This window comes from Ailuropoda melanoleuca, chromosome 17 (assembly GCF_002007445.2).
Source record: "Ailuropoda melanoleuca isolate Jingjing chromosome 17, ASM200744v2, whole genome shotgun sequence".
In the NCBI taxonomy this organism is placed as follows: Eukaryota; Metazoa; Chordata; class Mammalia; order Carnivora; family Ursidae; genus Ailuropoda; species Ailuropoda melanoleuca.
In genome coordinates this window covers 11,985,938-11,998,235 of record NC_048234.1, presented here as the reverse complement: position 1 = coordinate 11,998,235, position 12,298 = coordinate 11,985,938, and the positions used below count along the sequence as shown (strand labels likewise).

The window sequence follows — 12,298 nt, the reverse complement described above, 5'->3', positions numbered from 1 at the left end:
CAAGAGTCGCATGCTCTTCTGACTGAGCCAGCCAGGCACCCTGAAACAGGTTAATTTAGATCACGTTTATCCACACAATGGAACACTATAAAGCTGCGGGAAAGAATAGACACTCCTTATTGCACCAATATGGAGCCATCTCAAAGAAATGTGAACAGTCGTGTGCAGAGCAGTGTATAAGGCATGCTTCTCTTTGGCTTATGAAAGAACATACATACATACATACATACATACATAGTACACACACCAGCAGAGGGTAGAGAATCTCTGGAAGGAGCTCCCCAAAAGCTGGTAACTCTGGCTGCCCCTCAGGAGGGGAACTGGGTGGCAGGGAGGAGGGGGCGGGAGGTTTTTCACCGAGCTTGTTTGCAGTCCTTTTGCATTTTGCATCCTACGCAAGGATTCTTTACTCGGAACAGTAACTAACCCAGTGGTGTGGGAGTATGCCGAAGAGACAGCAGACCAAGACACGGAAGAAAGAATGGCCAGCTCCTTGATGAGGCTTAGATGTTCAGCTCCTCCCCAGCTCCACGGAACTCCTTTCTGCCCAAGAAAACTTAAGGGACGCCTGGGTGGCTCAGTCAGTTAAGCGTCTGCCTTCATCTCGGTTTAGGATGTCAGGGTCCTCGGATCAGAGTCCTGCATCGGGCTCCCAGCTCATCGGGGAGTCCGCTTCTCCCTCTGCCCCCCCCCCCCCCCGTTCATGCTCGCTGTCTCTCAAATAAATAAAACTCTTAAGAACGAACAAATGAAAGAAAGAAAGAAAGAAAGAAAGAAAACTTAATTAAGTCACCTCAAAACCCAAAGAATTGTGTGTTTTTAGGTAATGGAGCTGGTATGGATTCCCAGAGGCATGTTCGTAAGTTGATTGTTTGGAACCTGGAACACATTCCTCCTTAAATCAGTTACCCAGCCAGCCCTCTAGAAGCAGCTAGTAGGTGCAGCCCTTGGGTCTAACAAGTTATTTCGTTTATTCTAACCCAGGATCCAACAAAGCTGCGGAGCCCACTGCCACCTCTGGCATGAAGCCCCCCACCCCCACCCCATCACCTGCACTCCTGGGAGTCCCCAGTCTGGCTACAGGCTGGCCTTTTGCTATCACAAGTGGGCTCCAGCCTTCCCCTGATCAACGTGTCAGAATATCTCGGTCTTTCGAACACTGAAGGTTTGTACGTCAGAGACCTCCTATTCCTACAGCTCTGAAATATTTATGATCTCTTTACCAAAGGAAAAAGTCCTTTCAAATATGTGTGAGGCAGCTGCGGAAGGGAGGGTAGAAGCTCTGCTCATAGCCCCATGTAGACATAAATACACAGGAGCCGGCCAAGGCTTCTAGAAGAAATTTTAAAACGCCCTGAGTCACCTATTTCCCATTCCCAACTTGAAACGTGGCTGCCTGCAGGAATTCTTGGCTCCGGAGCCCAAAGGCTGATGGGACGAGGCTCTCTGGGGAATGGGTCCCTGCCAAGTGTTTTGCAGTATGGCTGCAGTTTCCAAACAGGGATGCTGATTTCTGCAAATGTGACAAGCTCCTGGCTTTGAGGACTGTTTGTGGACTTGAGCTGGTGAGGGTCAGTGGCTGCTGGCCAGGAGCGTGGATTGCTTTCCTCTCAAAGGCTCTGCCAAGCCACAGTCAGCCCTGACCCACGGCTGCCATCCCTCTCCATCCAGCTTCATCCCTCTCCTCTTGAACTTCCACGGAGCAGAAAAATGAGAACAGCCTCCAAGGGCTGCGGTCACTTAGTGCTCACAGAGCAGAGCGCGCAGAGCTCTCCCAGTGTGGGGGTGATGGTGGTGGTGGAAAAATCAGAGAGTCAGCAGGCTCCCGGGTTAGAGTTAAAATGGAAATTCATCGGCGGGAAGTACTGCCTCAGAGTGACTGGGTGAGCACAAAAGCAAGTATTTATCTCTCTCCCCGGGGGAGAAGCTTCAGAAAGGAAGATCAAAGTCATGTCAGAGGAATTGCAAAGTTTCAAGCAGCAGCCCCAGATGAGACAGCAAGGAGCTGGAATCAGGAAAAAAGGAGAGAAGGAAGAGTCAAGAGCCAAGACGGAGCAGGGGAGGGGAGCAGGAGGGGAGCAGAAGGGGAGCAGGAGGAGAGTGGGGGGGGGGGGCCCCCCCCCCCCGCAGATGCCCTGCCGCCCTGGCAGCTTTCAGCAGGAAGGCCAGTACCCAGGGCCTCAGGACCTGGCCTCTGGATCATCTTCAGCCTCCCCAAGGTCTCCTCCACCCCAGGCTCGTAAGAACCCTTCTTTCTAGTCATACTTGAACTCCTCTTGTCCTTTGGCTCCAGAACCAAGGCTTCCAGGAGGACACGGCTGCCCCTCCTCCCCCGCTCCAGACTCTTCCTCTCCCTTCCATCCTCCCTCCCTTCCCCTCTCTCTGCTGTTACCCTGCTCCATCCTGCACATTCCGGCTGAGAGGCTGGGGACCAAAGGTTCCCTGAGCAAGGGAAGGTCCAGATGTGGTCATGAACATGACCCAGGTCAGAGGACCTTTCTTGGAGACACACATCAGAGTCACCTGGGGAGCACATACCCAATCCACACTCTGGGCCCAAACTAGGTAGGTCTGCGCAAGTCCTGGTGAACAGGGCCTAAAACAGTCCCAGACGGGCTCTTGAGCAGAGACTCCTGGTTAGTGTCCAATGATTCAGGGGACGAGGGGCACAAGGCCTTAGGATGGAGGGCATCTCAGCTTAGGCACTTTAGGGAAAGCCAAGAGGGGCCTGGGGGGCAGTTCACCCAATCTGCACCCACCAGGACCACAACCTCCCAGAGGTGAAGCTCTGAGTAAGGAAGGGTAGGCAGAGTTTTGGCGGCTAGAGTCAAGTCAGCGTGGCCTTGCATCTTGCCTCTGCCCTCTTCAGCCATACTGTGAAGATCTCTGGCAAGTGACCAAACCACTCTGGACCTCAGTTTCTTCAACATGGGCTGCCCGTCTTCTGGGGTTGTCGCGTGGCGCCACGTGATCTGGTGCAATCCAGGGTTTGCGTGGCAGCCAGGCACACAGACGGCAAGCGCTCAGGGCATGGCGGACAGGGCAGTCAACCCACATGGATCAGGACCCAGGACTGGCCAGATAACACTACAGCTCAAAGTGTGGAGGACGTCACGTGCCGTGTTAAGTCTTTCATGGTTAAGGAACACAGCCCTATGCAGAGCACGGACATGGATCCACACATAGTAAGACATTTCAGAATATTTATTGCTTTGATCCTCCTAACAAGCCTATGTGATAGGCACTATTCGTCCCCACACTTTGTAAATGAGGACACCGAGACATAGGGACACACGGCGAGGGAGCGGAGGACCTAGAATTCCAGCCCAGGCAGGTGACTCCAGGCTCCACGCGTCTAATCCCACGACACTCCCCGCCCCACTCCTGCCCACCAGCCTGGGTGTCCACCTTTCCGCCTGCCATGCACACACCTCCCCTGGCGGATGCCCTCCTATGCTGCAAGACCCCACTTGGGTGTCCCCTTGTCCAAGCAGCCTCCGCTGCGGACAGCCCCAGGGCCAGCCAGAGGCCGTGGCTCTGGTCTCTCCCCGTTGGAGGCAGCGCCTCTCGGCGCACTGTGTTACGGTGATGCTCTGCTTTCCTCATTAGACGGGAGTCCCTTAGGGATTCCATCCATTTATTCTTATTTACCAAATGCTTGTCAACAGTCAATTATGTGTACGCTGGGCTAGGTGTTGGCATAAAATGGTGCGTGAAACGGAATTCTGCCCTCACGGCGCGCACAGCTGAGGGGGGCCTAACAAACACATAACACACACATGTGAATGTACACGGATGGGCCTGGTATCATACAGGGTACTGTGAAATCATAGACGGGGGGACTTGTCCAGATTAGGGAGACAGAAATGTCAGGGAAATGTGCTTCAAACTGAGCTCCAGCGAAAGACAGAACTCATCAGTGAAAGGGAGAGGCGAGGGGGAAACAGAAGGAACACTGAGATTGAGACCAAATCCCTGAAACAGGAAGGAGCTGATGGGGTGCCCGACCCTTAGCCGAACGTCAGAGGTTTTTCTCCCACTTAGGAAGAGATGTGACAATCACCTCACTGTAGAGGCTAAGACAGAAATTGGCCGCACGTCCCTGAGGTGCTCTCACCCAAAACTGCAGGACCGGGAGCGTGGGCCACCTTAGGAGGAAGGCGAGCTGAGTGTTGGGAAAGGAAGGTGACCCACCGCCTAGACCCCGGAAGGAGGAAGCTCGGCTCTCGCACCTCCCCACTCTCCCTGCTCACCCAGACTGCTTGCGGCCCCCACACACTGCCCTTTCATGCTCTTATCTACACTCCACCTTCTCTTCCTGCCCTCCTGAGGCACAGCCCAAAGCCTGCCCCGTGTCTGCTGCAAAGGGCTCGTGCCTCGGCCACAGCCCGCCCGGTCCTGCTGTCCTGCAGGGTGAGCCCCTCAAGAGTCTCTGGGGCACACTCACCTCGGCATCCTGGAACCCACTGCACCTCCATCTGTGGGGTCCACTATGTCTGGACAACCAGAGAAAGGGGGGCAGGAGAAAGAAGGGAGCCAGTGACTCTGGCATTGGAAATGCACAGCCCCTCACAACTCTGGGACCTGGATGTGTGCCAGGCACCAAGCTGACCACCTACATTAGAGGCAGCGATATGCCATCTTTGCCCCAAGATGCCCACACGTACACTTCCAGCGCAGGCCTCTGTCCCAGCTCTGTATCCCTCTCTGCGCCGGGACAGGCAGCATCGCACCTGGGGCCTAGCAGGCAGCTCTGACCTGTAGCATTTTAGCTGACTTTCTCATCTCTGCCTCTCAGCCTGTTCCCTCCGGGTGGTGGCTCAGTCCATAACACTGGAGGCTTCCTGACTCTTCTCTTCTCTCAGGCCCACATCCACCTCCACAAATCCCCTGGCTCCACCTTCTGAATATATTCTGAAGCTGACCATTCCTCTCTCCCTCCCCTCCTGTCATCCACGTCAAAACTGCCATCATCACACACCCCCTAACTCACTCCCCTTTCTGCCCTTCCCACCCCCAGCCAGGCCATTCTGATCGTGGCAGCCAGAGCAATCTCTTTAAAATGAGTGTTAGACCTGGGAACCTGGGTGACTCAGTCAGTTGGGTTTCTGCCTTCGGCTTGGGCCATGATCCCAGGGTCCTGGGATTGAGTCCTGCATCCGGCTCCTTGCTCAGTGGGGAGTCTGCTTCTCCCTCTTCCTCTGCGCCTCCCTCCAGCTTGTGCACATGCACTCTCTCTCAATAAATAAATAAAATCTTTAAATAAATAGATGAGTTAGTTAGGCCACGCCCTTCTCTGCTCAAATCCCCTCCCCTCCAAGTCAAGGCTGGAGCCCTGCACTGTTTGGAGGGGCACACATCTGACCCCTCCTCACTCTCTCCACTCTGGCCCTGGGAGCCTCTTGCATTCCTCAAACATACACCCTGCCCTCTGTCCTAGTACTGACTGCTGTGCTTGCTGTTCCCTCTGCCTGGAAGGTTCTCTCCTGCTGTCATGCTCACACCTCACCCCCTCATCTCCTTCAAGTCGCTCTTCAATGTCACCTTCTCAAGTGAGGCTTTCCTTGATTCCTCCACTTAAAATTGCTGACTCCCAGGGGTGCCTGGGTGACTCAGTCGGTTAAGCGGCGGACTCTTGATTTCAACCGAGGTCATGATTTCGGGGTGGGAGATGGAGTCCCGTGTCAGGCTCCGTGCTCAGCGCTGGGTCTGCTTGGGATTCTCTCTCCCTTTCCCTCTGCCTCCCCACCTCCCCCGCCACCCTTCGAGTATGTGTACTCTCTAAATAAATAAATAAGTAAAATCTTTTTTTAAAATGCTAACTCCCAGCCTTCACCCTCCCTCGCCTCATTTCACTCCAGACTTGTCACCAGCTAACCATGTAATGTGGCCACGTAATGTAACATGTAATGGCTTTCAGGGCATCTGTCCTGCTCCCTGCCGTGCCCTGGGCGTTCACACTGGGGCCCAGCGTGAGGCAGCCACTCAGTAAATATCTGTCCACTGAAAGCAGGACCTGCCCCAGCTTATACACGGCAAGGCTGCAAGGGCCGGCGCCAAGATGCAAGCCCGGAGCTGCCGGAGTCTGGCCTGTCCCTCTCGGCACCCCGGGGATGGCTGGAGAGGACGTGCCCATAGTAGATACCATTAGTATAGTGTGGACAGAGGGCTGAACACAGACCAATCTGGATAAATGTAAACAGAACGTAGCTGGACTGCCGAAGAGGATATACAGAAAACAGCCTGAAAAACCAACCGGCAGGGCAGGGATGGGGGGGGGGAGACAGGGACTGCCAAACACACTCACTGCTCTGTGCCTCACGCGGCCCTCTCCCCCTACGGACACCATGGGCCCACTCCCTCCTGCGGATCCAGTCCAACAAAGCAGGACAGAGACAGCCTCACGTTGGTGAAGGGGAGATAGAACCAGGGAGGAGGGAAGGAGGAGGTGACGACCATGAGAGGGACCAAGTAACCAGGAGACTTCATTGTCACTGTGATTCAAAGCAGGTCATTAAAAGAGGGCGTCACTGCTGGTGGGCTCGGGGGCAGGCAGCAAGAGGAAAGATAATGAAGAGTATCTGTTTATTAAATGCCAAAGCAAACAGATTGGAAACAAAACACAAAGTAAAACACCCCCACCCTTCAGCGCGGACAGGCTCTGTCTGAGTGACCCCCAGGAGCTGACCAGCCTCACGGAAGGTGGCGGGGTAGGGGGCAGGAAGCATACATACCCTTCCTCTGTCTCATTGATAATGTCACAGATCTCCATGTTCAACGTCCAGTCCTCGCTCTGCAGGGAGCCATCTGTTGCCTTTTCTGTAAAATCAGAGAGAAGACGGATTTACATTTCTCCCGGAATATGGGGGCCCTGGCAGGAAACAGGAAGGGCTCAGAACCACCACATTCTCCTCCCAAGCAGATGGGCTGAGCCAACAGAGCAGTTCTAAGGGTGCTGCTTTCACAACGGAACATCCAGAGAGAGAGAGAGAGGGATCTGGGCCTGAATTTTGCAAGATAAAAAGTTCTAGAGATTGGCTGCGTGAGGGCGCAAAGGTACTTAACACTTAAAACATGGTTAAGATGGCAAGCAATCTTTATGTGATGCCTGTCGTAACACAATTACAACTTTCAAAAATTAAATTAAAAAACCCCACAGCCCCCTTAAGGTAGGTATTATTCCCTCCTGCATTTAAAAGGAAGGAAACAGGCTCGGAAAGGTTGGGTATTTGGCAGGATCTCATCATTGGATTGGGGCTGACATGCACGCAAGGTCAGGGCTGCCCGTCTCTAAAGCCTAGACAGTTAGACGACACCTGCCCGCCTGCTAGCCAAGTGGGACTTCGGATCTGAGGTTGTAGCTCATACCAATTCTAACCCTGCCCCTTCCCAACTGTACACTCCGTGACAGCGAGATCACTGCCACCATTTTGTTCATACAACCCATACTTCCACTGGTACTCAAATAATAACACAGATGACCTCCGTACATGCTGGAAGGGTCCTTGCTCTTTACATAACATACTAGAACTCACAACGTCCAAACAAAGCCTGTACTTACAGGCAGTGACAACACACTCCAAAAATATAGCTGTTGCTCAAAACATTTGTGCGGCAGCTTCGGTCTGCATTTAAAAGCCTCGTTTTCATTTTTGCCAAAAAAGACATGTCCCCAACTTTTCTGCCCTCTTTAGTCCTCAACCACAGCACCCAAAGCCCCTTGACCCGCTGGAACAAGCAAACCCACCCACAAATGAGGAGGAGCTGTTTTAGGCAAATGCAGCAGACTAGGCAGGGCACTGGGAGATTGGAGGAGGCCGTCACCAAAGTCCACGAGGGTGCCAGGCTGGCAGGAGACAGAGGCAGTATTTGGTGAGTGCCTTGTACAAGAAGAGGAAAGTGTGTGCAGAGAGGGAGAGGCAGGGATGAGAACCCGCGTCGGAGACCACGCAGAGGCACACAGGCCCCAGGGACGCTGCTCCCCTGCACGGCACGCGCATGCATGTGGAAGAGGAGCCACATTACGAGAGCCGCTTCCGGGGTGCGGACAAGAGCCACGGTGGGAGGGGGAGGAGGGATAGGCCCCCAGGAAGGATGGCTCCAAGCACAGTCAGCTTCGCCTGGAGAAGCAAAGACGAAGGCAGAGGCTACAGGAAGGCTGAGGGGACAGGCGGGAGGAAGCATCTGGAACGGGCCCAGCAGTGTGCTCCCTTGGCACCAGGCTTTAGCGGGGTCCAGAGCAGGTAAGCGTGTGGGTGAAACAGTTCATGCCTCCAGCCCACCCCTCTCCCCGCCACACTTGGCTGTCTCTGAACAGCCTTCCCCTTTGAGGTGTCCACTCCCAGAAGAGGCGACTCCCCAAAAGGTCCCCCACAGCAGGGAGTGTCTGGGGCCACAAACGCAGAGCATATCCTCAAGATAAAGCCACTGGGCCTGCAGGCGACGGGTCTTCCAACCTCTGAGCCCACCTGGGGAGAGGCCAGGGGCCCAAGGGCCCTTCGGAGCTGGTCATCTGTCCCTGTCACAACACCGGCGGCAGCAAAGGGTCTCACGAGGAAGAAAGTCTGTGACTGCACTTTGGTAGGGCCACAGGGACACTGTCTTGGGAGGCTTAATGGAGGAAATATTAAATCAATGAAACCTCATTTCCAAGTTCGGTTTAGCAGCAGAATCCATTAACCTTATATTCACCCGCTCCCTTCCTCTAATAATACCGGGAAGGGGTTCAAAGGCATGATAACTTATCCTCCGGGTAGCGCATTCTATTCAATTACTGGGATTCTGAGTTTCCAAGCTAAAAGATATATACTCGTTTTGATTATAAAGAATCAACCCAAAAAGAATGCTGCTTTCTTTTCATTTTGCTGGAAATGCCACATAAATACAACAGTGGGTATTTGGCTCGGCTGAAACAGATGAGGGAAGCAACGCTGACAAAGGAGCTCAAATCAGTTCTGATTTCTCTCTCCTCATAAAAGAATTCCCAGCAATGGGAACAAAGTTGTATCTGATTGCCCCTGGAACTGCCGCCAATCAATGCAGGCTCCCTCATTCGTGCCCTGTCCCCAGGCCAGAGGAAGCAAAATTCAATCTCATTTCTTTTGTCACGTAAATCGTCAAGACCTAAGATAAATCCTGGTGCAACAGCAGAAACACAAAGCTCCAGGGAGCAATGGGGCAAGTCATTCCCACCAGCCAGCCCTCGGGACAGATACAGATCAAAACGCCAGTGACCCTGGCTGCAAAAGCTGACCTTTCCAGGTTCTCTGGTGAAATGCTAACGGACAGGGGCTGAGCAGGACAGGGCTGGGCAGGGCAGGGCTGAGCAGGACAGGGCTGTGCTAAGCAGAGCAAGCCAGGGAAGAGTTGGACTGGGATGAGCAGGGCTGGGCAGGGCTGGGCAGGGCTGGGCAGGGCTAGGCAGGGCTGGGCTGGGCTGGGCTGGGCTGGGCTGGGCAGGGCTGGGCTGGGCAGGGCTGGGCAGGGCTGGGCAGGGCTGGGCAAGGCCGGGCAGGGCAGGGCTGGAGAGAGCAGGGAAGGGCTGGGCAGGGCTGGCCTGGGCTGAGCAGGGCAGGGTTGGGCAGGGCAGGGCAGGATTGGGCAGGGTGGGGCAGGGCTGGACTGGGCTAAGCAGGACTGGGCAGGGCAGGGCATGACTGGGCAGGGCTGGGCTTGACTGGGCTGAGCAGGGCAGACACAGCTCCCATGAAACCTTCAGTGCAAGACAGTAGGCTAGCTCAATGCTGTTGCCATGGCATTTTCCCCATTCAGAAAAGGCTGCCTCGAGCCTGGTGGAGGCTGGGGATGCCCTGAAGCCTGGACCCTGCCGGCAATGATAGCATTCTCCCCGGCTTGGCTTCTCGGTGCCCCCACCCCCACAGCCTGAAATCCCAGGCAGTCTTGCTGGCGGGAGCCTCACAATCCAGTGGCATGGTTTCTTGGCTGCTGCTGTCTACACTTTGATGTTAAATATAGAGACTTCAGAGCAGCCAGCACCAGAAGGCAAAAGAGAGGGCTGGCTTTAACATTTTGCATTCAGCAACATCCTTTTGGTGAGAATGGAGGAAAAAAACAGCCAAATTATCTACCCCCCAACAATCAAGGGTGTGGGGAGGAGCCCAGAGGCAGTGGCACAAAGGAACGGCACAGGGTTGCTTCATGCCAGGTGTAGGGGAAGAAGAGAAGGGGGTTTGGGTGGGCAGGAAGCTCATCGGATAATATGCACCAATAACAGGAGATGAACCTTCTGGATTACTATACGCCAGTGAGGCAGGCTGGCATATACCAGTCAGGTGGAAAGAAAAATCAATCCTGACATTCTATACAGAGCCATTATTGTCTATTGCTTCAAATTCCTAACATGCTTTGTGAATGTTAATTGCAGCTGCTCCCCTTCCACTGGAGAGACAAGAGAATGAATTCCAAATACTCATCCCTATTTTATAGGACGTCCTTTTCTCTGATAGCTGTCCCTGCTCCTGTCTCACCCTTCCTCAAAGGAAGATAACAGGACAAGAAGAAGGGATACAAAGTACGTCTGGCCAGCCTGTAGACTATTATGAGGCAGCTTTCTAACTTTAAGACAAAATAAAGCCCCACGGTCCCCATGCCCTTTACTCAAGATTGGCAGAGCCTGGAATGTGCCATGCACTGCCCCTGCAGATGGAGAGAGGAAGATGATTAAGACTCTACCTTAAGAGGTCAGTCTAATGGGAGAGAGGGAGGTGGTGAGTTAAGATACGGTGACCTGGAGCTGTGACAGAGGACAAGCACAGCACTCTGGGTGGCTTTGATACCTGTGCCCTGGTGCCAAGGAGCAGGGAGGAAATTAACGCCCCCCCCCCCCCCCCCCCGCACACACATTGCGACAGACAACAGCATGCTTCTTTAAGCAGAACACAAAGGTTGACAAGATAAGCCAGAGAGAACCAGCCAGTGGCTGTGTGGTCCCAAAGGAAGCTACTAAGCCTCTGTCTCTCACTCCCCAGCTAGAGCTCACCAGGGGAGGGCAGGAGGTGGAACAGTGCTCCCCAAACTTGCCGGCAGGTTAGACTCGCCAGGATGCTAGCTAGCTAGCTACCTAGCTAGCTATCTATCATCTAAGAGGCAGTGGGGGAGGGGGGACAGAGGGAGCGAGAGAGAGAAACCCAAGCAGACTCTGCACCAAGCACAGAGACCCGTGTCAGGGCTCGAGCTCATGCCCGAGATCACAACCAGAGCTGCAACCAAGAGTCGGATGCTTAACCGACTGCACCCCCAGCAGCCCCTCACCAGGACAGGAAGCTTTTTCAAAGTATTCCTGCCTTGGTCCCACCCCACACTTCTGATCAGAACCTCGAGGGCACATGGCCAGGTACAGACATGCTCGTACAGCTCGCTGGGTGCCTCCACGTGCAGCTGGCGCTGAGAACCCGGGGGAAGGAGCGCCAACGTGGTCATCCAGCCAACACAGTGGACCGCGTGGCTATAAAGTGCTGGACTGTGGGGACACAGTGGAAGGCAAGACAGTCTAGTCCCCGCCCTCATGAAGCTCCTGGCCCAGAGGAGGACAAGGAGTCAAGTGACTCTGGTTCCAGTCCTGGCTTGGCCTCTGTTGATGCTGAGCTCTTGGGACTGCTTATGCCGGTTTCTTCTCTGGGCATTAGGTTTCCTGACAAGTGAGCTAACAGGCCCAGATGATCTCTGATCATCACCCTCCTTATCCCCCACCCCGCTCTGATAGCATGTTGGCCTATGTGTACTTTTTCTTCTTCTTTGGAAATGGTGATTTTTTTAAAAATTGTGGTAAGATGTACATAACATAAAATTTACCATTTGAGCCATTATTTAAAAAATATTTTATCTATTTGTCAGAGAGAGAGAGAGAGAGTGAGCGAGAGCACAAGCAGAGGGAGGACCGGCAGGCAGAGAGAGAAGCAGGCTCCCCGTGGAGCAAGGAGACTGATGCGGGACTTGATCCCAGGACCATGGGATCATGACTGGAGCCAAAGGCAGACGCTTCACCGACTGAGCCACCCAGGCGTCCCCATCTGAGCCATTTTTAAGTGTACAGCTCAGTGGCGTGAAATACATTTCACATCGCTGTGCAACCCACCACCCATCCACAGAACTTTTCATCTTCCCACAAACTGAAACTCTGTCCCGTTTCAACACTAACTGCCCGCTCCCCTCCCCCCAGCCCCTGGCAACCACCATTGTACTTTCTGTCTCCATGAACGCGACAACTCTAAGAACCTCATATAAGTGGAAACACACAGTATTTCTTTTTTTGTGTCTGGCTTATCCCACTTAGTATAAT

The 12,298-nt window shown here is 53.8% G+C and overlaps 1 protein-coding gene across 10 annotated transcripts in view; it reads right to left on the bottom strand.

Moving 5' to 3' along the window:
• The window catches only part of TOM1L2 (target of myb1 like 2 membrane trafficking protein), a 114,666-nt gene that overhangs the window by 52,021 nt on the left and 50,347 nt on the right, over nucleotides 1–12,298 (bottom strand). For all 10 annotated transcript variants that reach the window (XR_004621770.1, XM_011229756.3, XM_034647168.1 and 7 more), the window contains one exon: nucleotides 6,735–6,819. Coding sequence is in view for 9 of the 10 variants with exons in the window: in XM_011229756.3 (XP_011228058.1) it covers nucleotides 6,735–6,819 (85 nt within the window). In the remaining variant the exon portion in view is untranslated. The remainder of the gene's footprint in view (nucleotides 1–6,734; nucleotides 6,820–12,298) is intronic.